Source organism: Equus asinus, chromosome 18 (assembly GCF_041296235.1).
Source record: "Equus asinus isolate D_3611 breed Donkey chromosome 18, EquAss-T2T_v2, whole genome shotgun sequence".
NCBI lineage: Eukaryota > Metazoa > Chordata > Mammalia > Perissodactyla > Equidae > Equus > Equus asinus.
The window spans coordinates 37,997,396-38,025,297 of record NC_091807.1 but is presented as its reverse complement, the minus strand read 5'-3'; the positions used below and the strand labels follow the sequence as shown (position 1 = coordinate 38,025,297).

The following is a 27,902-nucleotide window of genomic DNA, read 5'->3' as shown; positions in this document are numbered from 1 at the left end:
GCAACCCTCCTACAGACCTGAGGAGCTGCATGCTGCCCACACTCCTATTTGATGGACAGGACACTGCAGGGTGCAGAGGAAATGCAACTTGCCCCAGGTCACCCAGTCATTAAGTTGAAGAGCTGGCTCTTGAACCCAGGACTGGTAATCCACGCCACCATGCACACACCATGCACCAACGCACCAGCATTGTCTGTTCCATCTCCTGGTGCCACTTTTACAAAATTTAAAAACAAACACCACATGTATTTTTGTGGCTGTCTCTCGGCCAGACCAGTCGGGCCAAGCAACATCACTAAGGCTCCCATCTTCATTGGCTGCGACCAGTGGCACTTCCTTTGTTCATCCTTCCTGATTCCAGAATTAGACCACGGTTTCTCAGCCACCAAGTGGAGCTTCTTCCTTCGTCCTACAATTAATATCAATGCTCAGACTTGAAGGCATTTCCATTTCAATTAATATTCTCTGCAATAGCTCAACTTTGTGACATTTTGTCTTTTATAACATATTTGGGGATGAATCACTGGTATAATTTCGCTTATGGACTCTTTACATTTTTGTACACATTTGGCCCCATTTAAAACAGTATCTGAGCGGTGCTGTCCTCAAGGTTAGTTTGCACCTGCTAAAACAACTGATGGTTTCACTGTAGCATAACTGGGTTGATGGCCTCTTAGATTTTTTTGGCACCTGAGCCCAAGGTAGGCCACTCACTCTACTAGCTGGTAACAGATAGGGAGAGCCCCCTTCATGGAGCACTAGGAAGGGATTTTAGTTTAGTTTAGTTTTTTTTTTGGAGGAAGATTAGCCCTGAGCTAACTACTGCCAATCCTTCTCTTTTTGCTGAGGAAGACTGGCCCTGAGCTAACATCCATGCCCATCTTCCTCTGGGATTTTAGTTTTAATACAGAATTCTGAAGAGCTAACTTCAATCCCAGGAGAAAGTGCACAGGGCTTAATTTGAGACTAATTATTACACTGCTGATAATATAGCAGTAATATGATCTTGATAAGCATGCCATCAAGATGAAATCAGCCACTCCAGCTCATTGATTGCGAGGGGAGAGCTAAATCGGAAAAGGACACCGGGTTTCAGAGGGATGCCCAAACATTTTTTCTCCCTTACCTCCTTGTCACATACTCCCAACATCTTATTTTGAACATTTAGTTGATTTTTATAAGTCAAAAATTGGGGGGAATATTTCCAAGCATTATTTGAAAATTCTAGACTTATAGCCAACGACATGTCAAATGAATTAAACATGCAGACTTAGGTTAAACCTCAGATGACATCATTGTGGTTCTTGGTCATTGGTCAGCACTACCTTTCTATTTCCACAGCGTTGGAACATTGACAATAATTCTACCTTAGAAAGAAAGAACGCATAAAAGGACCGGGGCATCTATTTTTAGCAGCAGTAATTTCACAGGTATCAGGGAACCAGACAGTGAACCGAATCAACTGAGTCACCTTTCGGGGTGAGTCTGCTCCCTAATGGAGAAAACATTAAATCATTTGACCCAGTTTTTATGACAGTGCTTCGTAAGCAAACTTCAAGTGCTATAACGTTTTAGCAAGTCTAGTTCTAAAGTTGATAATTTAATGTAGATTTGGGGGAAAATATTTATTAAGACACTTGAGTGTGTCAAATTGATAGCATGAAACATGTCAAATATCAAAATGAATCTCGGAAATGACTAGGTACAGTTGAGTACTTTTAGAATCACATTTAAATGCACGTCCCTATTTCTGTTTTCAACAGGGTGACTCATGTTCTGGATCAAGGTCAACAAGGTTGACTCTCACTAAAAGAGAAGTAAAGCTCTAAAGTCTCCAGGATTTTTTTTTAAATTTTTTTTTTTTTTTGAGGAAGATTAGCCCTGAGCTGTTGCCAATCCGCCTCTTTTTGCTGAGGAAGACTGGCCCTGAGCTAACATCTGTGCCCATCTTCCTCTGCTTATAGCTGAGACACCTACCACAGCATGGCTGGCCAAGTGGTGCCATGTCTGCACCTGGGATCTGAACTGGGGAACCCCGGGCCACCGAAGTGGAACGTGTGCACTTAACTGCTGCACCACTGGGCTCGCCCCCCAGGATTTTTTGGTTTTTTTAAGGAAAAAGAAACGAACGAACAAAAAACAGTCACATCTCTGGTCTTTTGAAAATAGCTTCAGGGTCAGATAGATGCAGTCAGCATTTCTAACCATCCATTTGTCACGTGCACATGAATCTTCAGGTCTCAGTCAGACAGAGGTGCTCAGCTGTTTTGAAATGAGGTGGTAAGAAACACCACCATTCCGCTTGTAGACACACAGCATAAGCTGCTGTTTGCAAAGGGCCACCCAGACCAACCCCCTTCAGTAAGTTTCTCCCACAGTCTCGTGTCTCCGTCTAGAAATCCAGAACGACGGCTGTCGGCTCCCTCTCGCCTGTCCCGGAATGAGCACAGCTCCCGTCAGAGACGAAGCTAGATCCCCTTGATGTGTGGCCCCTGCACGGGAAGGAGGATACTGACTGCTTCCAGAGTCCATCTTCCTTGTGCTGAGAGGACAGGGGCTGGTGCGGCCGCTGCACGCCTGGGGCCCACCCTGTGTCTGGGTCCCTGGGAGAGGCAGAGCCGCCTGCCCTCGTGCCTCACAGTCCTGAGCACACATGAATCTCAGAGCATTTGCCACTTGGGTTGATGGTTCACGTCTATTTCCCCAAAGAGGGTGCCAGTTCCTGGAGGGCAGGGACCATGTGGTATTCATCTGTGCAGTCCCAAAGCCTGGGCATGACCGGCACGTACGTCATATGCTGACGGCAGGGAGGGAAAAAAAGGCGAGACAGCCAAGAGATGGACCTGACCCATAGACCCACATACCTCACTCTTTATAGACTAAGCTGCTCATCAACTGATTCACTCACTCGTCCAGCACAGGCTGCGGAGCATCACTCCTCTGCTTCCTGCTCCCTTTCAGCTCATCCCCCCTGCACACACTTGTCTCCCTTCCCAAACCTTCTAACCGAAGCTCTGTGCTCTGGCTTAACCCCTCCCCATTAGGAGAAAAAGCAGATAAAGGGCTGACCCTTAACAAACTCCACCCTACACACCCGAAACACTCCCAGAGCAGCTCGTTTGCAAGGTCATGGACTTTGCTGTCAGATCTGGTTCCAACACCCACTCCCCCAGCTCCTAGCCTTTATGACCTCACAGACGGGATGGATCGTTCCTAAAAAGCAGGGTGGCCGTGTGGATCAGACCACAGCTGAGGGCAGACACTTGCCCAATCCCAGCTGTCCTCCTTCACCCCAGTGCACGGCCTTGGGGAGCTGGGGGCCATCTTTCTCTACCAAAGGGATGCCATGGTGCAGATTTTAAAGGAACCGCACCCCTCATCTCCTTTCATAATGGCAACTTGCAGGACAGCACACAAGAAATCCCATCGAAATCCACTTTCTTACTGTACCCAGTTCATAATCAAACACCCAGAATTACAACTGCCGTTACAAATACACACAGAGTCTGCTCCCAATCTTCTTTAAGGCAAACGGGTTGCTAGGACCTGGTATGGAGGTGTTGACACAATCCAGTTACCATCAGCGTCCGCTGTCTGCCAAACTGGAGGGTCTTGAGGTGTCTTTGGTCTCCTAGGACCAGAAAGGGGAGCACACGAAGACTGATGCTTCTGGCTGGGGTCGTATTTCAGCTTCATACCCCACTTTTCTCACAATAATGTTTGAAGACAAGACTTCCCAACGGTGAGAACCCAGTGGGATGGATACTTTTCCTGAGCCAACGGCAACCCCGCTGGACAGCGAGCTCTGGCCCAGGCCAGCCTGAGCCTCCCTGAGCCTCTGGCGCGGCATGCCCACTGAGGGGGCTGTGCTGATCCATTTACGCGGCAACCTAGCGCTGCGCCACTGCCCGCTCCCATTCCTCTCTTCTCTTTTTTCCGTACCACGTGCTTTTCACAGACCTTCCCACACTGCTATCAGGCATACAGGAGCACGGTCTGCATCCGCAGAAGGTGGAAGAGCAGCCTCCCCAGGCAGCAGGTCCTACTCCCTGGAGCCTGTAACGTGACCTCATATGTAAAAGGGCCTTTGCAGACGTGACTAAGTTAAAGATCCCGAGATGGGGAGGTTATCCTGATTACACAGGAGGCCCTAAATGCCTTCCCAAGTGTCCTTGGAGAGGCAGAGGGGACCTGACATACAGACACAAGGCCACATGACCACGGAAGGGAGTGGAGGCCACAAACCAAGGGATGCCAGCAGCAGCCAGAAGCTGAAGGGGCGAGGAATGGCTTCTCCCCTAGAGCCTCCAGAGGGAGCACAGTGCTGCTGACACCTTGGTTTCAGCCCAGTGATACTGATGTTGGACTGCGGGCCTCCAGAACTGGGAAAGAATCCTTTTTGCTGTTGTAAGCCACCGAGATTGTGGTAATTTGTTATGTTACAGCAGCCACAGGAAACAAATATATCACCCTCTACCCCAACTTGATTTTTTTTTTTTTTTTTTTGGTGAGGAAGATTGGTCCTGAGCTAACATCTGTTGCCAATCTTCCTCTTTTTGCTTGAGGATGATTGTCGCTGAGCTAACATCTGTGCCCATCTTCCTCTGTCTTATGTGGGACGCCACCACAGCCTAGCTTGAGGAGCAGTGCTACGTCTGCATCCAGGATCCGAACCTGCCAACCACAGGCCACCTAAGCGGAGTGTGAGAACTTAACCACTATGCCACCAAGCCAGCCCGCCCAACCTGATTTTTTAAAAGGACAACCTCCCAACCTACAGGTTGGGCAAATTTGGACATCTAGATGCATGGCAAAACGAAATGGATGGTTAAGAGAATCAGAGGTGATTAAAACTTCCCACTTCCAAATCTGTAGAGGCTTATGGTTTTAAACCCATATAGACCTCCTCCCCCAATTTATGAAAGGGATGTGTGTTTGGTACAAGAAATGCAAATAAACCAAGTTATAGAATTCCTAGTACAGCCATGAGCTGCATAACACTTCAGTCAATGACAAACCGCACGTACGACGGTGGTCCCGTAAGGTCAGTACCATGTACCACGGTGTGGAGCACGCTGTACCATCCAGGTTAAGTCACTCTATGATGTTCACGCGATGATGACATCACCTGACCACACGTTTCTCAGAACATCCCCCTCATTAAGGGACACATGGCTGCATCAGAGAATTGGACACCACTGTAACACAGTTTCTGAGGGAAAACTGGCCATCGGTGGGCAGATGGCCCAGGACGCAGCCCTAACGACAGGCCAAAGCTCTGGGAATACACAGGTTAACAGACACGGTCTCTGCACCAAAGGAGCCCACAAGCTGGTGGAGAAGCCGGCCTGCGGGCAGCCGGTACGTAACAGGAATAGATGTTAGAACGGAGCAGCCGAAGCACAGAGCCAGCAGGGCTTCATGTGACGCCTGGAAGAGAACCGGGATGTGCCAGCAGACTGAACGGGCAAAGGGCACCCAGTCAGTGCCTGTCCCAGCTCCGGGCATGGCCAGAGCAGCTGGTGAGGGGGGTGGGGGGGTAGGGAGCAGAGAGCAAGCCACCCTGAAAGCACTTCGTAGGCCTGAGGCTGCAGACAACATCAGACCTGCATTTAGAGAGAGAAATTCGACTGAAAGTGGACTGAACTGGGAAGAAGAAGAGCAAAAGTGAAGCGGGACCTTGGCGGAGTCGCTACGATGATTGGCTGTGAGACCCTGGAGGCTGGGAAGGGCAGACGGAGGGCTCGTGAGGACAGAGGCAGGGGCAATGGAGAGGGAGACCGACAGGACTGAGCGACGGCTGAACGCAGAGATGGAGCGAGGAGGCTAAAGCAGCCTTTAAGTTTCCGGCTTGGGTGACAGGGCCGAGGGCAGCCCCATTAATTGAGTAGGACAGGGACAGGGAAGGAAGAACAGGTTTAAGGGACGAGAAACAGCAGACAGCAAGTTCAGCCAGGAGCTTGCTGAGTGCATAGCTGTGGATTACCCAGATTCAGATGCCTAATAAGAAGCTGGCTACAAAACGATGTGAATTGTGTATAAATAAATATACACGTCTTCGGTGCTGGAGAGCCTGTTGCGATGCATCAGGGTATGGATAATATGCAATAAATATATGTTGCACTCCTACTAGAGGCTGGGCACGGCGCCAGGCACTGGGCAGGCAGAGGTGAACGAGAAGCCCCCTGCGGGATGAGAGGGGACTGCAGGCAAACCCAACAGCATATGCACAGGGGTTCTAACAAGCTAGATGAGGTGCCACGGGAGCTCAGAGGGGGAGCACCAAACCCAGGAGGAGGCTGGGGAGGTGGTGATGGGGGAGGGCGTTGGCGGAAGCCTGGAGGAAGTAACATGAGCCAGCAAGATGAATTCATCAAGGCAAAACGGTGGTGTGGTGGTGTGTTGCATGGTGGTGGTGGTGGTGGTATGGGCGGGGAGACACAGCTCACGGGGAGAGGACAGCACACAAGACGCCCAGAGGTGAGAGACAGAGCATGACTGTGTAGAGAAGGTGTGTCTGTGTGGGTGTCGGGGGAGAGACGGGATGACAGGGGGCCAAGTCATCACTCTGGTCAATCACATTATGGAGACCGAATGTGATCCTTAGAGCAACTGAGAGCCATCAAAAATGTTAGCAAGGGAGTGGCATGACCCCTTTTGCTTTTTAAAAAGATCACTTTGACTGCAATACGAGGGTGGATTAAAAGGGAAAATCCCTGGAGGCTGGGGCAGCAGTTAGGAGGCTCTTGGGGCGGAAAGTGGTTACATTATCAGAGATACATCCAGGAGGCAGATGGAGTGGACTCGGTGACAGGCTGGATACTGATGACAAAAGAGGGGCAGAGGTGGTGCCCAGGTCCTGGCTCGGGCAGCTGGGCTGACGTCCCAGTGATGGCGGAGACTGCACTCGGTGAGTGTAACAGGAGGGCCAAGTTCAGAACCCTGGGAACCCAAAGCGAGAGGACAGGATGGGCGGGGGCAGACAGAGGAGCCCAAGCAGGAGGCCGAACCAGAGGTCAGAGAAGATGGAGAAAATCAGGGGGAATGAGGTGTTGCTGAAGCAAGTGGGTGTGAAGCAGGAATTGGTAAAGGGTAACAAATCAGAGGTCAACAGAAAGAGCGGAAGGCTTCCGCGGGATTGAGCAGTCAGTGAAATGGCAAGGGCAAAACCTGACCATGGGGCTTAAAGGGGAGACAGCGACGTGTACCCCCGGAGGCAGCTAGAAAGGAACACCGGTGGAAGGAGATGGCTCTGGCACACAGCATAGCACGCACTCTGAGAACCAGGAAACCTGGCTTCTGGCTCTGGCTCTCGACACACACCTTGGCAACGGTTTTCTCAGGTGTAACATGAGGATGACAACGTGCTCCCGGAGCCCGATAGCAGGGGACGCTAAAACTCAAGGCCCTTGAACAGACTCACAGTCACGGTGGCATTGTGCCTTCTTTTATGTACAAAGCCACCTTTTTGCTCTACGGCCACTCAGTTCAAAATACAGATGCTTTTTAAACTTTTAAATAGTCGTCGGAGAAAATTTCTAGGTGCAAGGTTCTTCCTTCGAGACTAGGAGTCCTCTTAAAATTAAGGAAACCAAAACAACTGACAGAGCTGCGAATTTAGGAACAAGTAGTTAATTTCTATCAAGCAAATGCAAGATTATTTCTTATGCATACTCCCCAAACATCTCACAAATTATTTTACCTGGGATCCTGCGTATAAACCCAACTTAAAAAAAATTAAACGTATTTGAAAGATATTAAACGAGAGGGATCTAAAATCCAGGAATTTAAGTGTCTGTCCTGCTATTATTGCTTTAGAAGGCATCTCCTCCCCCTTTCGATCTGATCTCATCTGGCTTCGGGGAACACATCAAGATGTCCTATTTAGCTGGCTAACAAAACCTTTCCTTTAGTGTCAGTGTTTACAGTCTGGCATTCCTGCTAATTTTCTGGCTTTGATTGAAAGGGAAATGAGTTTTCTAATTAATGCACTTGCAATGTTCATGCAAGGAGACAGTCCAAGACATAACCAGACGAGAATGGATATTAGAGAAAATCACCGCCGAATGATCACCTAACTCGATGTCCACCCAAGCGGAGGACTCGGCCTGTGACCACACAGTTGACAAGCAGGTGCCCCGTGAGGCCGACGATCGCAGCCACCCCCACCTGTTAGAGCAGAAGGACCCCGGGGGCCCTGACCGTTCCCTCCGGTCACTACCGAGCGGTCCTCCGGGATGGGGGAGGGCGCGCGCTCAGGGTCCGCTCTCGGCAGACGCGCGCAGCGGGCCACCCCGCGAGGTCACCGCGCGCGCGCGCGCCCGGGCGCCGGTGCCCACGACCGCCGGTGGGTCCCAGCACGACCCCGGGGCACACGTCGGAGGGAGCGTGTCCTCGGGGCCACCGCGATGCCCACCTCCCGCCGCCACCTCCTCCCTCCGGCCCGCCCGCGGGACACCGGCGACCGCCCCCGGCCGGGCGGAAGCGGCGCGGGGAAGACGCGGGGCGCCGGGAGCACGCGGGCGGCGGCGGTTGGCGGCGCCCCGGGCGGAAGCGGCGCGGCGAGGACGCGGCGGCGGCGGCGCTCCCGTCAGGCCCGCCCTCGCCCGGCCCCCCGCGCCGCGCACCTCCCTCGCCCCGCCCCCTGGCGCCCGGCGGCCAATCACAGCGCCGCGCACGTGACGAGCGCTGCCTGCGATGACCTCATCCCTGGTGTGGGATGACGTCAAATTCAAGATGGATGGAATCACAGCGGCAGCGGCGGCTGCGGCGCGCGCGAGCCGAGTGTGAGCGGAAAGGGGCCCGGCGTCTGCCTCGCGGCTGAAGACCGGTGAGTAACTGTCACGCCCCTCGCCCTAGGAGAACGGCGGGGCCCGGTGGGAGGCCACAGCCTCCCCGCAAAACGCGGCCTTTCCTGACGTAACTCTGAGGTGATTTCTCTCTTTTTTCTCTCCACCAGCGGCTTGCGGGCTCCGAGCGCTTCTGCGCGTGCGCCGGGCGCGGCGCTCACCGAGCATGCCCCGGGCCCCCACGTAGCCGATTGTGCCTTCACAGTGCGCATGCCCCGTGCCCGCTCTTGGCCTCGCCCTCGCCACTGCGCACGCTCTGTCCCTCACTGGGCTTCCCTCGCCGGGCCAGGTGGCCTTGGGGGTGGACGCCGCCGGCCGGGCTCGGCGCGCGCCGCTGCGCGAACAGTCGGGATGCCTTCCGGCCGGGGCGCGTGCTCGCGTCCCGGGCAGGCGTGGCGGCCGGCGGGTGTGCGCGGGAGCGGCGGGGCGCTGGGACCCGGCACCTGCTGCCCCCCGGCCCCGCCTGGCGGCCGCCGGCGCCACCACCGAGCTGACTTTGCTTTCCCGTCCCGCCTCCTTGCGGGCCCTCCGCCGGACCCGAGCCCCGAGCGCGCCCCTTTCCCTCCAGGAGCCCTGGGTTGCTTGCTCCTCCGAGTCCACGCCCGCCGGCAGCAGCGCAGCCCCTCCGCCGGACACAGCTTCCCCGCCGGGCTCTGGGTGGTTCCCCACTTGGGAAAGTCCGCGATCTGCGGCCGGAGGCGGCGAGGAGGGCGGTCCCGGCCCCGAGACCCCCGTGGTGCTGTCGGGGCTGCTCACCGCCCAGACCACCACGAGGATCGTGCCTTGACCCGCGGGGGAGCCCTCGGCCCTGGCCCTCCGCGCCGGCTGCTTGCACTCCCGCCGCAGGGCTGCGTGGCTCTGGAGAGGGCCGCCCCGCAGCACGTGTGGAGTGGGGTGATCGTAGAGACGCGGCCTCCGCGGGCTGGCCCGACAGCGGGGATGGAGGAGACGGTCCCAGACCCCGCTCGGCGCAGCAGCCCGGGGCGTCTGAGTGCAAGAGCGCACAGCGCTGCTCCCCTCCAGCATCCGAGGGCATCAGTGCATTGCAGCCTTGGCCGGCGGTTGTTCGTAAGGATGACCCTGAGTCATCAATAAGGAGCCTGCGTTAGGTTCTGCGTACCTCTTTAAGAAGGCAAGGAAGTGGGTTAATCCATTTTAGGAAGATTTCTCGTTGTCAGTTATATTTAAAATTTTTCTTCCCTCTGATGCTCGGAGTAAATCCCTCATCTACCTCTGGTGACTGACAGTCGTTACATTTACATTTAAATGCCCCCAAATAGTGACGTTAAAAAGAAAGTAGGAATTTGGGGCTTTGGTTTACTTAAAAGTGGCCTTATGTTTAATTCATTCTTCCTTTTAGCGCTGTGTATTGAAGGTACAGTGTGCTTCCTTTGGTGGGTGTAAAAGTTGAGGAGGAGGCAACCCCTGCCCTGGAGGACCTTACAGGCAGTTCATGGGGGGGGGGGGGGGCGGGTTTCAGGGGTAACAAGACGGGGGCTCCATGCTTGAGGGAGTCTGGGTGAGCAGGAGGTGATTGAAGGGACAGTTTTAATTGGCCTCAAAGCCAGTGGGGATGTAGAGAGCAGATCCTGGAGCTGTTTGTGAACAAGCTGTGACGGGTCGTGGTGACTGGCTAGAGACGAAAGAGAAGAGGCTTCTGGTTTTCCAGACTGCTGGTTGGCCACACACCAAACTAATCAGGGAACATGTGAGGACAGGCAGATGTGGGGGTCAGGCCATGGGGGTGGGTCATAATACCATCCTGGACAGGTAGATATCCTGTGATGGGAGTGTTCGGTGGGTACCTGAGAGGCTGGAGTCCCAGGGAGATGCAGATTTGGGAATCCTCATCCAAAAGTGGTTAAAGCCACGAGAGCTCATACAGAAAGCCAAGAAGGCTGCCACCTGCTGAGCTCTGTCCCAGACACTGGAGCCAGAAAGGTGGGCAAGTCCAGGTCTCGATACTTTCTCTCTGCACCCAGTAGATAGCTGCCATCCTGTGCTAAGCATTAGGGAGACACAGGTGGAAACAAGCCTTCTTCCTTTTAAGGACTCTGATGAGGGAGACAGACAGAGAAGCAGATCACTCAGCATAGCCCTGGTGATCTTGCTGAAGAGGCCAAGGACTGTGGTAGTTAGATGACTGAGCGACTGGCTGGGAGCAGGTCACGAGGGTTTTGTAAGACACTGATGTTTGAGCCGGGTCTTTCTGGAGAAGTTGGCCACATACAGCAACAGTAACAAAGATATTTTAGGTGGTTGGAATCGGGTGTGCAAGTTTGTAAGTTGGATGGTAAGGAGTGTCTAGTAAGGGTGGAGAGAAGAAATGGTCTTGTATGCCAGTCTGTAGAGTTCAGATTTCATCGGGAGTAATAGAAAAATCAGTATGGTATTCTAAGGACAGTGATGGGACCAGCTTTACTTTAGGAAAACAAATAAAAGGCGTGTTTTCCAGACCTGCATTTAGAGTGTCAGAGTACAGAAAAACCAACAAGTATTTATTGTTGTGCAAGATGCCGTTGAGCATTGTGAAGAGTATCAAAAGATGTTAAGCAGAGTTTTAGTCCTTCGGTAGCCAATGGTTCTGCTGGGGAGACGAGCAGCTGAGAATACATGGCAGTGAACGAGCACCATGTAAATGCCGCCACTCAGTGTAGCACAGGATTTGAAAGGTGTTCACTTGTTATAAATGAAAGTAGTCAAGGAAGGTATATGAGTCTGCTAGGGCGGCCTTGACCGACTACCACGGGCTGAAACAGCAGAAGTGTGTTTTCCCACAGTTCTGGAGCCTGGAAGTCTAGGATCCAGGTGTCAGCAGGGTTGGTTCCTCCTGAGGCCTCTCTCCTCGCTGTGTGGATGGCCGTCTTCTCCAAATGTTCACGTGGTTCCCCCTCTGCGTGTGTCCCGATCGCCTCCTCTTATAGGGACACCAGTCATATTGGTGCCCATAAGGCCCACCCTAGTGACCTCATTATGGCTTAATTATCTCTTCAAAGACTCTCCAAATGCACGTACATTCTGAGTTGCTGGGGGTTAGCACTTCAGCATAGGAATTTGGGGAGGCGAGGGGACACAGTCCAGCCCACGACAGAAGGCTGCATGGAGGAGCTGACACTGGAGCTGAGCTCTGAAAGACGATTAATGTTCCACAGAGTGGAGTGCTGGGCGGGGGGCTAGATGAGGTCTAGGACATCCCGGATTGGGTGATGGAGGAGGCAGGACGTGCAGCTCGGTCTCCAAGGCAAAGTGTCTGCAGCAGGAAGTTACCACAAGGGAATAGTCAAGGAAAAAAACACTTAAAAAGCAATTGGAAACCAGGTTTACAAAGCCCAGGAGTCCATGTTTTTAAAATGTTGCTTTTTAACCTAATGGAGAACCATTGTTTTTATTATTACTTTTTTCACTCGGGTCTAAGGTCTCAGCTGAAACACCACTTCGAGGCCTTTCCTGACTGTCCTCCCCAAGCCCCTTGTTACTTTGGCCCAGTCGCAGCACCCTATTTAGTTCCAAGTCTGAAGTTAGCTTTTTTGTTTCTTTTCTTGCTTATCTGATTTTCCCCACTAGAAAGTGGGGGCCTTGTCTGTTTTGCGCCCCCCTGCACTTCAGGTGTGTCTCACCATGTCTTGCTCATAATAGGAACTCAGTCACTAAGTTGAAGTAATAACAGTTTACTTAATGTACACGTCCGATGAATGATCAAAGCCGTGTTGTGGGAGGCTCGGTCCAGCAGCGGTGTTACGAAGGGTGGATTTGGAGGGCATGAGGGGAAGAAGGAAGACCACTCGGAAATGTATTAGTTAGGGTTTTAATAACAAGAACAGAAACTGACAGGCTAGCCTGCATAGAACAAGGAATTTACTGTAAAGACACAGGGTTGCTCTGGAGGGTTAAGGAAAAGCTAAAGAATTGGGCCAGGAAGGGCGGAAACCAAGGTAACCAGCAGCTGCGTCTTCAGGCACTGCCGGAGAAATCAGCGCCCCTCCTTTGCTGCCTCTCTTGTTCTCCTCGGCCGACTTCCCGGGAGAAGGTTTCTCATCGGCTTGGCCTTGCTCGTTGCCTGCCCCTGAGCGAGGGGAGAGCAGCACATCAGCCTGCACTTGGGGGCGAGGGGGCTTCTTCCAGAGCCAGATCAGGGGTCCTCGACTGGCAGCAGGAGTGGCTACCGGCTGGCTGGAGCCAGACGAGAGAGGCTGCTCTATCAAGGAAGGTGCCATGAAGAGCCTGCGCTGTCGCAGTAGTCCCCGGGCTGGTGGAGCAGAGGGCACCCCGTAAACCAAAACGAGACCTTCCCTAGAGAGACTGAAAGGCCGTGAGATGGGATCCAAGGGAGAGACATTACTGCTCTTGAAGGATCAAGTAAAGGAGGCTAGCTTTGAAATCTGAGGAGCTTTAGATAATTTCTGGATATCTGCATTGTCACCTAGTGAGTGATGATAAGACCCAAACTCAGAGCCGACTTCCTGTCACCATCTAATAGTAAAATCAAACAGAGAGAGTCTGGGCGAAATCCAGAGGTGAGAGTTGGGTTGAATGCTGTGTGCGTGTTTATGCTCCAAAGTCAAATGTGGGTGGATGCTCTGGTTTTCTCACTAGGTGTTTGCTTTCTGTTATGGGCGTTCCTCCTCTTGTCCAGTGTCATGGTTCGGACTACATAAGCAGTCCCCAACATTCCAAACGATTGTGTGCCCAGAGTTCAGTTTTGGGTTAATGTTTTGGAGGTAAAGAGACATTTTCCTATAGAACTGGTAGTAAGGGGTTTGTTGGCTAGTTTTGGAGCAAATTTGATATTTAATGTACCTTAGCCCTGGTACCAGCCTGAGTTTTAGTCTCCAAAACTTGAAAGGCGGCGAGGTTGTTTTGGTCTCTTCCCATCTCCCTTTCTGGGCCCCTCACTCACCACCTAGTGTCCTTTTATCTGAATGCTTAGCTGTGCTTTGCTTTCTTCTGTTTATATCCCCAGGATGCTCTGTATTCTCAAATTGCCTACCTTCCCACCATCCCCTTAACAATCTTAACTCCCTGCCATGGATCTAACATTGCTATAGGAGGAAATTATTTGTATGGAATTAATTCCTATTAAGATATGAGTTCCCTTCCCCTCTTAGCGTTTAGTACCTGAGGAATTTGAGGTCGTGCTATGCAATAATTTCCTGGCCTCCAGTTTTCAAGGGCTTTGTGGCTGTTCTGGGAGGTTGGACCTTCGGGCCGGGGCAGGCTTAGCCCCTGGCCGGGTCGGAGGTGTGTTTCTGAAGAGCGTCTGCAGTGGGGATGCGAGGAGTGGAAGCTTTGGGATGACGCCACAGTCAGGTGAGTGAGGAGCTGTCCCCACTCCTCCTCCGCCTTCCACCTCCTGGCCAAATTAACTGCTTCCTCAAGTCGTTAGTCTCCTAGCACTTTTTGTATTCTTCATTGTATTTTATTTTTACATGTCTTTCTCCCAGGGAATGTGTGCTGCTGGAGAACAAGCAGCTGGCCAGCTCACTCATCTCTTGTGATACGTGACATATAGCAGCCCACGTAAACCTTCAGGAAAAGGAGAGAGGAAGGAAGTAAAATGCGTGCTTGCCATATAGGAAACACTGGATCTACTAGGAGCCTGCAAACATGTTACGTCTTGTCTTCTTCATGAAATCCTCTGTGGTCAGATAGTATCAGAAAGGCCGAGTGGTCCTTACCAGGTTACTTACCTAATAGGTGGCACAGCCAGGACTGGCGACAGGTAGGCTGATTTGAAAGACTTTTCCATGGAGCTGTAATGACTTCCATGAGTTGTTAGCCACAGAGATTCTCCCATTTTGCGATTTCAGGAAACATGGACTAGAAGCAGTTCAGGCGGGGTTTGGGAGGAAATTCTGTGCGAGGATCCAAGTGGTGCGCGAACCAGCCCTGTTTCAGGATCTGGCTTTCCTCGGGGATTTCCTCCCAGCTTATTCTATCAATCATAAACAGGCCTTTTCTTCCACATTTCACCCACTTTTCTTTTAAGAGTGCCAAGGTTTTTCCAGCATGACTAAAGTGGTAGCAGGAACTCCTGCCTTGATGAGTCAGGTCGAGATGAGCAGTGGAAAAGGCCCGGGACGTGGACACGGGGGCAGTATGTATTGATACGTGAGAACTTTTAGCTTTCTGATGCACTGTCTTAATGATTATCCATAATTAAAACATACATGAGCAACTGGAGTTTGATAAGCCAGAGATTTATGCAGGAGAAAGTACGTCCAGCAGCAAGGCTGGCCTTGTCTGAGGGCTGAAGAGCAGGAAAAGCAGGAGGGTTTGCGAACTCAGTTTGCACATCCACCAGCTGCAGAGGGTTTGCTGGGTTGGCTTGTGACATTTTGCCTGCATTCTTAATGGAGCATTTTACATTTTTAGTTAAGTTGTTAAACTCAGTCAATATACCTACTGTCATTGAAACACGAAAGTCCAAAATGTTCATTGTTTGTAGCTAGACTAGGAAAGGGGCCGTTGTTTTTAAGTTTTAATACTTGAACTAAAGGTAGAAGCAAGGGCCTCAACGTGAAGGTGCCCTGCACTCTCCTGTCACTGCAAACACCCAGAGCCTTTGTCCTGGCCTGCTGGAGAGGCTGGGAGAGTCACTCTCCTCCTCAAGTGGCCTTACTTTAGCCTCCAGGACCCTCATGCCTCCATCCCCTCTCCGGCTCCTCGCCCGCCCTCCCCTCCACATATCCTTTGCCCCAGCCAGGACTGTATCTTGTCTGTGTGACGTTGGACACACTGCTCCTGTCCTTGAAATGCCCTTCACCCTTCTTCCTGACTGCTCCCACCCTCTCTGACTCCTGCTGGTTCAGGAAGCTCTTCCATAGGATGGGTGCCTTCCCTGACCTCGCCGTCCTCTGAGTGCGATGGCCTCACCTGCACACTGTCTGTCCTTCTGCACGCTCCCATCTGGTGCTGAGCACGCTATAGCATGATGGCGGACTGGCTTGTCCGATTCCACACAAGACTTCAAGCACTGTAAGGTGGGACCGTGGCTGGCGCACTGGTCTCCTGCCTGTCTAGCCAGGTCTAGCACATACTAGACAGGTGTCCAGCTATAAGAAGCATGTCACGTGATGACTAAGAGTCCAGGCTCTGAGGCCAGTCCCCCAGCTCCACTGCCAACTGACTGGGTGACCTTAGGCACATTACTTGACCTCTCAGTGCCTCAGTTTCCTAATTTGTAAAACAGAGATGATGACAGTGCCCAGCTCAGGTGGTTATGTGAGAATTAAAAGAGGTGACTAGAGCCAGTATGCTGTAGGGGTCAAGAGCGTGGCCTTGGCAGCCAAGTCACCTGGTGGAATTCTGCTCTGTTTCTTATTATCTGTGTGACCTTGAGCAAGTTACTTAACCCTCTATGCCTTAGTTTCCTCATCTGCAAAATGGGGATAATGATGGTACCTCCTAAGGTTGCTGTAAATAGTGAGTTTAATGCATGAAAAATCTTTACAGTAGTCTGCGGCAGCGTGAGCACTCCAATGTTAGCTGTTAGAAACTGTCCAGTTAGTGTTTGGCTGGCTGGAATGGAGAGTCAATCCTGTGGAGTCACTGTGCCGCGTGTCAGGAATGTGGACGTGCTTTGTCGCTTTTCAAGCAGGCGGTCTCGTTGATAACTAAATGGAGGTTATAGTCAAGTGAATAGTTTTAAACCCCAAATAATGTTTAGGGACAGTGACTGTTTCTCTTCCGACTCAACTGTGAGTGACTTCTTATTCCCTAATTCCCAGCTGTTTTCAATCAAAGAGCATAGAAGCCCTTGGTTCAAGGGATTAGAAGCAGTTACTTAGAACAAAAACAGGGATCATGATCATTTGAAGAAAGCAAAAGAAGCTTTCTGAACGATGAAAGGTGAGAAAATGTTGGGTTTTGCCCTTTAGGAATAGAGTCCGGATGGTATGTGGAGTAGCATTTGCTTCCTGTCCAGGGACAGAGAAAATCTCACTTGGTTTAGTCCTCATATAGTTCCTGAGCCTCCACCTGTGGTTTCAGGTTCCCTTGGTCTCTTAGTTTGGGTTCCCCCAAAAGCAGACCCTGAGACAAGGATTCAGTTGTAGATGTTCATTTGGGAAGTGACCCCAGAAGTGCAAGAAGGGTTGTAGGGAAAGTGAAGCAGGAAAGGATGCCCATGAAGCTTACATTAATGAATGCATTCCTATTCATATTTAAAATATCAAAACTGAATTCCTGAAAAAAATCTGAACCGATTTTTCTATCAAACTTCAAATCAAGTAAAGACATCCTTCTGGTGGTTCTGGCAGAATCCTTGGAGACATCCTTAACTCCTCACTTTCTTATCCTCTACAGTCACTCCATTAGAAATCCTAATGACTGCCTTTATCTCCGCTGCTGCCACCCTGGTCCATGCACCATCATCATATCTCACCTGCATCATTGCAGTAGACTCCTAGCTGGTCCAGGCCACCATCATGTCTCACCTACATCGTTGCAGTGGACTCCTAGCCCGTCCAGGCTGCCATCATGTCACATCTGCATCGTTGCAGTAGACTCCTAGCCCATCCAGGCCGCCATCATGTCTCACCTGCATCATTGCAGTGGACTCCTAGCCCGTCCAGGCTGCCATCATGTCTCACCTGCATCGTTGCAGTGGATTCCATGTTGGCCTCCCAGCTTCCTCTCTTGCCCTACCTTCCATGGTCCATTCTCGACAACATAGCCAAAGCAGTCTTTGTAAAACATAATTGTAGTCATTGTCATTCGTCTGCTCAGAGTCTTCCAGTGGCTGCCTGCTTCACTCCTGGTAAGAAGTGCTGTTCTTGTAGTGGCCCACCCAGCCCTGCACGGTGTCTCCTCGTGCTTCTCCAGTGCCATCTTCCATGGTTCCCTCAGCTCTCTACTCCAGCCCTACTGTTACCTTGGTTCTTCCCTCTGCTTTAATGCTCTTCCCTCTTGGCTCATCCTTGCCTCCTTCAGCCCTTCTCAAATGCCATTTTGTTGGATGAGTGAACGAATGAAGGACATGTGGAGTTCCTGGCACAATTTATAGTGTGTTGTAGGTGCTGAATAAAGGACAGCAGCTACTGTTTTTTTCATTTAATTCTCACAATAGCATTATGTGTAGCTGCTGTTATTCCTATTATACAGTGGGGAAAACTGAGGCTCAGAGAGGTTGATGAGCCCAAGCACTGACTTTCATGCTGTCTTGACTCCGCGCTCAGGAAGGAATATGTCGTACATCTCAGCCCCATTGTACTCTCTTGCATGGGTGGGTATGTACGGACATAACTGGAACAAGAGTTTCACGAGAGCTTGGTCTTAGTACCTTTGAGACATTCTGACGTTTTCTCCTCTGTCCCAGTCATTTTATTTTTCCTATTGCTGATTTCAAACCACTAAACTGATTTGAAGAAACCCTTTTGCAAAGTACTTGTCTAGGCCTTTGATTCTGCATGTTACTTTTCCCTGTGGCGACATCTGAACTAGCTTTCTCAAAAATTATTCGCACTAAAAACAGTGTTTGGTATGCAGCTGAGTTGATAAGTGTGGCATTATAAGTTTCTTTCTCTGCTGACCTCTGTAAAAGATGACAAGGGTTGCTTTGCACATAAATAGATATGTGATTATAAAGACCATATATTAGGATTAAGAGAGAAATTAAAATGGCTGACAGGAAAGGAAAAGGAAGGGAAAATATCTTTAACAAACAATCACAAATAGAGGAATTAAACTCTCCCACTGATGTGAAATGATGGGAGGCAGGAGTGAACAGAAACTCGATACAGTCTCACCGAGTCACTCATTCGTGGACGGGCTACAAGCTTCGTCCCCGGAAGCAAAGTCATGCCTCTGAGTCAGTTCAATTGAGTCAGCACCATAGCACAGAGTCAGAATAAAATTCGAGAAATTTGTGTACCGTGCTTGGTCGCTCCAGATTGGTGGCCTAGCACACTCTTCTTTGTGGCTCTTCAGAAGAGCTGGATGCCAGTCGACCAACAGAAGCCGATCCTTTGAAGCCGAAGGAGAGCCTGCGAGTGTCCGGGTGCCAAGTTTGGCACACCTACTGCTTGCCCTCAAGGGAATGCTAGAACCGTCACAAATAGTCCTGGTTCCTTTAATCCATTTTGATATTAAAAATAAGTGTCATAACTATTTTAAAGAAAAGGTGGCATTATAAAATCAAACCACAGGGCTGAGCTGGTACCATAACAGAAGTCTAAGTGAAGGGTCGGGTCTGGAGAATCAGGCGTTGTCTCCATACAAAATAACTTCATCTTCATCAAGAGCATGGGTGGGGTGAATCTGCACCCTTTTGCTTTGATACTGAATTAAGTGCTTGTTAGTCCTGCAGTTTCTGAAAATTAATTGCACAATATTCGTTGAGTCCTTACTATGTACGAGATGCTAGCTCATGTGAATTTTGCAGCAACCGTAAAGGAGGGCACAGTCGTTACTCCCAGTGGGAGTAACTCACGTGGGGACTGGATAATCAGAGAGAGGCTGATGGACAACAGGGAGGAGCCAGCATCTGGGCCAGAGCCTCCCTCGGCTGCTAGGCCCTCGTGTCTCGCTTTTAGATTTGGAGAGAATCTCAGTGGGACGTCAAGTGACACCCGGATTTAGACTTAGTAACAATGAAGTTTAGATCCAGGCCAAAGTTTCCTTTGTGCTGTTGTTGAAAGTGTAATTTGGTAAGAAAATTCAGTAGATTGCAAGGTGTTTAGATAAGAAAGAAAACAAACTCTTTTATTCTTTACTATTTCTAACCTTTCTTAAACCCTTTGTGTTAACCTTTGATGATATAGTAATTAGCAAATGATTTTTCTCTTTCCAAATTCTTACCTATTTTTAAAGGTCTAGCGAGACCTCTACTTTACAACCCATTGTTAACAATTCACATTGTGTTTAATTACATCCAGTAGTAAAACTGATTTCCTTTCAGAATTATGGACTGTAGGGGTTTTGATATTTCATACGTATCTTCTGAACTAATGAGGAATAGAACCAAGCATCAAGTGGATAAGGACCCTAAATAATAAGCCTTTATTTTCAGATGTTGCTTCCCTGCATACCAGGAGCCTTCTGAGGGTATAAAAATGCCTGTTATTGTCTTCAGTTCCTAAAATTCTTCAGTTTTAATGATTGATGACCTACATAAGCCATAAAACTTCTCTGTTTGTATTTTCTGTGTTGTTTAAATAAGATTGTTCATCCAGAAAGCTTTTGTCTGCCTGTAATCTGCTAACTCTTGGCACCTCCGGAAAGACAGCTAGTGTTCCTGCCCCTAGGAGCACTGCACCTCAGGAGCCCTCCCGCGTTTTCGTGACGCTGTCACGTTTTGTCTTTCAGATCAGCCCAGGCGATGGAGGGACTACTGCATTACATCAACCCAGCGCACGCCATCTCTCTCCTGAGTGCCCTCAACGAGGAGCGCCTCAAAGGACAGCTGTGTGACGTGCTTCTGATTGTCGGAGACCAGAAATTTCGAGCTCATAAAAATGTCTTGGCTGCCAGCAGTGAATACTTTCAGAGTTTATTCACAAATAAGGAGAATGAGTCACAAACTGTATTTCAGCTTGACTTTTGTGAACCAGATGCTTTCGATAACGTTCTGAACTACATTTATTCTTCGTCTTTGTTTGTTGAGAAAGGCAGCCTTGCCGCTGTGCAAGAACTGGGCTACAGCCTTGGGATTTCCTTTCTGACTAACATCGTCTCTAAAACACCTCAAGCCCCCTTTCCAGCATGTCCCAACAGGAAAAAAGTGTTCATAGAAGATGACGAAAACAGTTCTCAAAAGAGAAGTGTCATTGTTTGTCAAAGTAGAAACGAAGCACAAGGGAAAACTGTCAGTCAGCATCCAGCCGACGGAAGCCATACTTCCCGGCCTGCACCGAACCTTGCCGTCAGGACCAGCACCAGCAAGCCGCATGTTCCCAAACCGGTGGAGCCGCTGCACAACTTGTCATTGACTGAAAAGACTTGGCCAAAAGATAGTTCTGTAGGGTATGCAAAGTCTCTCGAGCATTCTGCATCTGTGGATGATCCTAACAGAAGCAGTTTGGGGAAAAGGAACGCAGTGCTGCCTTCAAAGCCGCTACAAGACAGAGAGGCAGGGGATGATAAACCCGGTGTGAGTGGTCAGCTGCCCAAAGGAAAAGCCATAGAGCTGGCTTTGAAAAGACCACGGCCACCTGTTTTGTCTCTTCGAAGCTCATCAGAGACTCCGTATCTGTTGAAAGAAACTAACAAAGGAAGTGGTCCTGGCGAAGATAGAAACTTGCTGTACTATTCAAAGCTGGGGTTAGTGATCCCATCCAGTGGGTCTGGTTCTGGAAACCAAAGCATCGACAGAAGTGGCCCTCTTGTCAAGAGTCTCCTCAGGCGGTCATTGTCGATGGACAGCCAGGTTCCTGTCTACTCACCCTCAATAGATTTGAAATCTTCCCAGGGGTCATCTTCAGTGTCAGTCGACGCACCAGGGAATGTGTTTTGTGCTTTATCTCAAAGGTCATCTTTAAAAGATGGCGGTGAAAAATCAGCCCTGGATGACCGGACTCCAGTCCCGCAGCCGCACCGCCTCCGGTCCTTCAGCGCTTCTCAGTCGACAGAGAGGGAGGGAGTGCCCCCCGTCACAGAGGTCCGGATCAAGACCGAGCCCCGCAGCCCGCTGTCGGATCCCTCGGACATCATCCGAGTCACCGTGGGCGACGCCACAGCGGCCTCCTCCAGCACAAGAGACCTTTCTCTGAAAACAGAAGACGACCAAAAAGACATGAGCAGACTGCCAGCCAAAAGGAGGTTCCAGGCGGACAGAAGACTGCCGGTTAAGAAGCTCAAGGAGGATGGGCCCGGTTCTCCGGGGTCGGCAGACAATTTGGAGGAAGGCTCAAGCCCCGCTCTCCTCGAGGCAGATTTTCCAGATTCTGACTTGAATAAAGATGAATTTGGTGAGTTGGAGGGAACAAGACCAAACAAAAAATTTAAATGTAAACATTGCCTTAAGATCTTTAGATCAACAGCAGGTCTTCACCGGCACATTAACATGTACCATAACCCAGAAAAGCCCTACGCTTGTGACATCTGTCACAAGCGGTTTCACACGAACTTCAAAGTGTGGACACACTGTCAGACACAGCACGGCATAGTGAAGAACCCGTCACCAGCCTCTAGTTCACATGCCGTTTTGGATGAGAAGTTCCAAAGAAAGCTGATTGACATAGTGAGAGAGAGAGAGATTAAGAAGGCCCTGATCATTAAGCTCAGGCGCGGCAAGCCCGGCTTTCAGGGCCAGGGCGGCTCCCAGGCCCAGGTCATCAAGCGGAACCTGCGATCACGAGCCAAAGGGGCGTACATCTGTACGTACTGTGGAAAAGCCTATCGCTTCCTCTCGCAGTTCAAGCAGCACATAAAGATGCACCCGGGAGAGAGGCCCGTTGGCGTCCACAAAATTGCTAAGCCAAAAGAGCATGTTCCTCTCGAGAGTCCGGTAGCAAACAAGGAGGTTTACCAGTGCCGCCTCTGTAATGCTGAGCTCTCTTCTCTTCTAGAGCAAGGAAACCACGAGCGCCTGTGCCGCAACGCGACCGTTTGCCCCTACTGCAGCCTTAGGTTTTTCTCGCCCGAGCTGAAGCACGAGCACGAGAGCAAGTGTGAGTACAAGAAGCTGACGTGCCTCGAGTGCATGCGCACTTTCAAGTCCTCCTTCAGCATCTGGCGGCACCAGGTCGAGGTCCACAACCAGAACACCATGGCGCCGGCCGAAAACTTCTCCCTCCCCGTCCTGGACCACAATGGTGAAGTGAGCGCGCCCTCCAGGCCCCAGGCCCCGCCCGAGCCCCGGAACACCAACCACCTGGTCGCAGCGAAAGACGACAACGTGTTCAGCGACTGTTCCGAGCAGGTGAACTTCGACTCGGAAGACTCCTCCTGTCTCCCCGAAGACCTGAGCCTTTCGAAGCAGCTGAAAATCCAGGTGAAAGAGGAGCCTGCAGAGGAGGCTGAGGAAGAGGCGCCCGAGGCCAGCGCCGCCCCCAAGGACGCGGCCTCCAGCGCGGACCCCGGCCTGTGGCCCTGCGAGAAGTGCGGCAAGACGTTCCCGGCGCACAAGCAGCTGGAGCGGCACCAGGAGCTCCTGTGCTCCGTGAAGCCCTTCATCTGCCACGTCTGCAACAAAGCCTTCCGCACCAACTTCCGGCTCTGGAGCCACTTCCAGTCGCACATGTCTCAGGCAGCAGAGGACCTGGCGCACAAGGACTCGGACGCGTGCCCTGTCCCCACAAACTCTCCGTCGCCGCCGCCTCTGCCCCCACCGCCGCCGCTGCCCAAGATCCAGCCCCTGGAGCCTGACAGCCCCACGGGGTTGCCAGAGAACCCAGCCCCCTCCACGGAGAAGCTGTTTGCGCCCCAGGAGTCAGACACGCTTTTCTACCACGCCCCGCCCCTGTCAGCAATCACCTTCAAAAGGCAGTTCATGTGTAAACTTTGCCATAGGACCTTCAAGACGGCATTCAGCCTCTGGAGTCACGAACAAACCCACAATTAAAGGGCCGCCCCTTCTTACCTGTGACGAAGCGGGGGACGGCCTCCTGGTTCCAGCCTGCAGGGTGAAATGTGTCATAAGAAACAAAATATTTTTAAAAAAGAATAATAAAGGTTGGAAATTGTTATGCTTGAATGTAAGTGTGAGGTAAACTGGTGTTAATTAGTAATGTCCTTACTCCACTTAGAAACTGAGAAACATCGTGCTTCTGGACCTCTTCGCCACAGGGCGGTGCGACTTCATTACTGTTGACATTTGGTTGATCTCGGTTGTTTGCATGGTCCCCTATCCATGGTGTCAGTATAATCTTTCAATTGAGGTTGTTTTGGTTTTTTACTGATTTGCAATTAGTGGAATACTATTAAAGTATTTCTTCCTTTGATTATATCAGACACCTAAGTTCTACTTAAATCTTAGCCATGTTCTTAAGTCCAAAATGTATCAGGAAGAAGTGGAATAGTTTGCAGTATTGGTTTAGATCTTAGAATACTTTTTAGCAATAAGAAAAATGATAAACCTCAACTTTTGTAAGTTATCCTGACACTTGATAAAAATAAATATTTGGTATTTTGTGGTCATGTAGAACTTTTTTTTGTATGAAAATTGTGAGAAATTTAAATCAGCAATAGTAACACTTAAATTTTTATAAAATAACTTGCTCTTGGGTCATTTACTATAATTAATGGTGGAAGACTTGGGAAATAAAAAGATTAAGATTTCCAGAAGGCCTCCCGGTTGGTTTACAAAAGCTTCAGTTGCGACAGGCATTACGATCAAAACTGCTGACCGTGCTGCCTGTGCACGGCACACTCCTCAAGTCAGATCGGCATTGGAAGGACTGCGCACGTGTGCTTTCCTGTTTGATGCTGTCACAAACTGAAAATCTGAGTGTGTCTGGGACAGAAAACAGCATACAGCAGTAGTTTTGAACTTAACAACGTTGGTATCACAAATAAGGTAGGACGTAGACTGACTAAGGCCCCGGGCCCCTGGGGTCAGTGGGGCCGCTCTCAGTCCTGAATTCCCGCTGACTTCAGGGACGGGGAGCAGAGGGAGAGCGAGCACACTGCAGTCCCACAGGCTTTTCAGAACAATGGACACAATGCACAGTTTCCTGCCTCTGTCTTGCGATGATTTCTGTTAGCACTTGTTGGCGTTTATCGTGGCAAAACGCCCATAGTGAAGCCATTCTGCTTTACGTCACTGCTTGAACTTTCATACATATGTGTTCAAGTGCTGTCAAGGGTCCAAAATTAGTTTCTGCTACTCATTTTGGTCCATAGGGTTTGGTCTTCTTTTTCTTTCCTGTTCTAAGTTGTCATTAAAAGCCTTTCAGTAGGTGTTGTCCAGAGTTCAATGGGGCGTTCAAAAGGGAAAATTTTTATTTTACTTGAGGGTGGCGTAGATACATACAAGTAGAAATAGTGTTGAAACTACACAATCCTTTTAAGGTAGTGATATGGATTAAGACTCCGAGTTTATTAATTTTTTTTACAAGCTCTTCTTTCAAATAAAAAGAATCTCTTGTGACGAAGAAATAATTTGCTGAGTTACTTAAATTTGTCCTCTCGCAGAAAAGAACTCTGTACTCATCAATCTCATTACCCACATTCCATTCCAGTGGAAGGAAAGATGTTTTTATTGAAACCCAAGCATTTTTGTAAAATACTAATTGACTTTGTACATCATAGAAATTTTGCCTCTCATTCTTTCATTTGAAAACTAAAGTCCCCACGTATTTGAGTGGTTACTTCCTATTTTCGTTCTTAAATTCGGTGGAGAAAGGAAAATAAGATTAAGCTGCAGTTACTCATTATTGCCATCTTTATATTTTCTTGAAGAAATCTATGCATTTTAAAGACAAAACTAAAGCATATGATCTTAGGTGAAACATGAGGATGGATTATTGTTCACTGAACTCATTCCCTGTGTGAGGTGGTGTTCCTTACTCTGAACACCTTGGTAGCTGTCACTTCAAAACAGTTTCCTTCAGAGCCATCACTACTGACGGCCGTTGGAGCACCTCATAACCCCCTGATGCACAGTATCTTGGCGTTGGAAATCCAGTATCCCAGACTTGAACCTTTATGCTACGTTTTTGAAGATTTTTTAATAATGTTAATTAGAAGAAAGATATTTTTGATCTAAATATAGGCTCTGCGTATCTGTTAGATTTTTAAAATTTTGCCACTGTTTTGTCTTGTTCGTTCACATTTTGTCTAGGCAAGGAATATAAGATTTCAAATAAAATTTTGAACCAAAAACATTTATAATGCAGTTCTGGTTTTTCTATTACTTTTTATACTGTATCTGAAAAGCATTAGGCTGGAAGAGTTTATTTTGATGGTCAAAAAATGAAATATGCTTCCGCTCCTGTAGCTATTTTAAATGTTAAGAAGTAAAATAATGGAAGACACCTTAATTGCTTTGTTCAGCAAACAGTTTTTTTAACAATGTTTTTCTCAGCCAGTAGACAAGTTGGTCTTTCATTGTTGCAACTCTTTAGCTAGTAAAGATATTCTTGTAAATGTTTTTTCTGATTGTAATTAATTTTTGAAAATGTAGAAAGCTCGTTATGCCCTGTAAGTATTCAGGATGCCTGCTTTGACCTGTAAGTATTCAGGATGCCTGCTTTGACGCGGTTGTGGAAAGAATGTAAGATGTTTTAATATATTCTTTGTTAATCTCAGAACCTTTTATTGAATCATTTTCTTCATGTGGGGGAGGGAGGGAGGAACACCATAAAACATGTTTTTATCAAAGTAAGCAATGGAGGTAACTGCATTTTTTAATAGTAATATTTCAAGATTAATAGAATATTTGCCTTCAAAACTAGTTATGGTTAGTATGCATTATAATTTTATCAAAATATACAAATACTTCAACAGTGATGTTATTTGCATTTGTGGGGAGGTGGATGTGGTTCTTGGTTTTCTGTTTTGGAATGGATCCTTACAGCCTCTTTAAAAATATGCCCCAGCACTTAATTGGTGGTAATCGTATCCACACGTAACACCCGCTGATGCTGAGCATAGAAACAGATGAGAGTGAAATGTGCCCTTTCGTGGAGGCAGGAGGTGTCTCCATCTACAGGCCAACTGACGGTCAGGGTGAGGGAGGGACAGGAATTAACAGCTCTGAAGTCAGCCTTTGTTCCCACAGATTGTGTGTGTGTGTGTGTGTGTGTGAGTGTGTGTACAACCATAATCTGAAACTTCAGGAAGTAAAATATTTGAATTTTCTTACTACAAAAGTAATTAGAGGTCATTCATAACAGGTTTCTTTATAAATTGCACTAATTAATATTGGAATATTATGAGTCAGTTTATCAATTTTTGATGTTTCATTCATGTTTTTTGCAATAATTATGAAAAGCATTATTGATTTAAATAATGCTAACCCATATTCTTTAATAAGTTCTTTAACACTGGCTTTTTTTTTAAGTTTTAAGAATAGGTTTTTCTCTTGTGGCTTTAGCACTTTAAGAAGTTTGATGTTTGCATAATTTTTGACACACTCGTTCAGTGCTTCCCGTCGAGTTCTCTAGTGTACGGCATTTCCACGCTACTGGGAAGAAAACTGAGCCGTCCGCATTTAGATTCCAGAAGAGCAAAAATGAGTTCATGTTAGATTTTTTAAAAATTCCTTTTAGAGACAATTGTTTGGGAACCAAAGTATTTTACTGTAAAACTTTAAAATAATTGAATTCAGTGCTCCTGAGTCTTTTATTCGTGCTGTCCAGATTTCCCACAAAGTTGTACTTGGTTAATACTAATTTTCAAAAGGTGGTAATTTCTTAGTGACATTAATCCAAGAGTATTTCAGAATTTTCATTGAATAAATGCTTATTGTTAAAAGAAAAACAAATGTGGTTTTATAATTGTGTATACTTTGTTGACATATGCCTTAGCAGAGTAAATCATTGTTCAATTTTATTTAGGAATAAGCTTTTTTGGACTGAAAATTCACAGTAAAATAGGATTTCTATCTAATGTTAATCCATTGCTTATTTGTATCCAATTCTGTTGTCTGTTTACTTTGCTTAAATCTTGACTAAGAATGATTGGAGTCAATAAATTTGTACTGTATTTTGTTCTGAGTCACAGTCTCATTGGTATGTTTTGGACTTTGATGATAATGACTAATGATAGCATTTAAATTTATGAAAGTAAAGATAAAGCTCTTCTGTCTGGGTAATAAGAATAGCCACTTAAGAGTTGTGAGGGGCTGGCCCTGTGGCACAGCACTGAAGTCCACATGTTCTGATTTGGCGGCCCGGGGTTCGCCGGTTCAGATCCCGGGTGCGGACATGGCACCACTTGGCAAGCCATGCTGTGGCAGGCGTCCCACATATAAAGTAGAGGAAGATGGGCACAGATGTTAGCTCAGGGCCAGTCTTCAGCAAAAAAAGGATTGGCAGCAGATGTTAGCTCAGGGCTAATCTTCCTCAAAGAAAAATAAATAAGTAAAAGAGTTGTGAGGGGCTGGCTAATCTTCCTCAAAAACAAATAAATAAATAAAAGAGTTGTGAGTGGGGCCCGGCCCGTGGCCAAGTG

General features: G+C 48.7%; 1 protein-coding gene across 5 annotated transcripts; it reads left to right on the top strand.

The window, feature by feature from the left end:
* Positions 1 to 8,576: 8,576 nt before the first annotated feature.
* On the top strand, positions 8,577 to 27,445 carry ZBTB21 (zinc finger and BTB domain containing 21). Of its 5 annotated transcripts, none has more exons than XM_044750741.2 (3): positions 8,672 to 8,830; positions 20,154 to 21,754; positions 22,355 to 27,445. In XM_044750741.2, the coding sequence occupies exons 2-3, from the start codon at positions 20,167 to 20,169 to the stop codon at positions 23,347 to 23,349; spliced, it is 2,583 nt and encodes an 860-aa protein (XP_044606676.2). In that variant the 5' UTR covers positions 8,672 to 8,830; positions 20,154 to 20,166; the 3' UTR covers positions 23,350 to 27,445. The 5 variants fall into 5 exon arrangements, with proteins under 5 accessions (XP_044606671.2, XP_044606676.2, XP_044606674.2 ...); XM_044750737.2 differs by lacking the exon at positions 8,672 to 8,830 and adding exons at positions 10,379 to 14,156; positions 14,291 to 14,568 and having other exon boundaries at positions 20,154 to 27,445; XM_044750736.2 differs by having other exon boundaries at positions 8,577 to 8,830; positions 20,154 to 27,445.
* Positions 27,446 to 27,902: the final 457 nt, after the last annotated feature.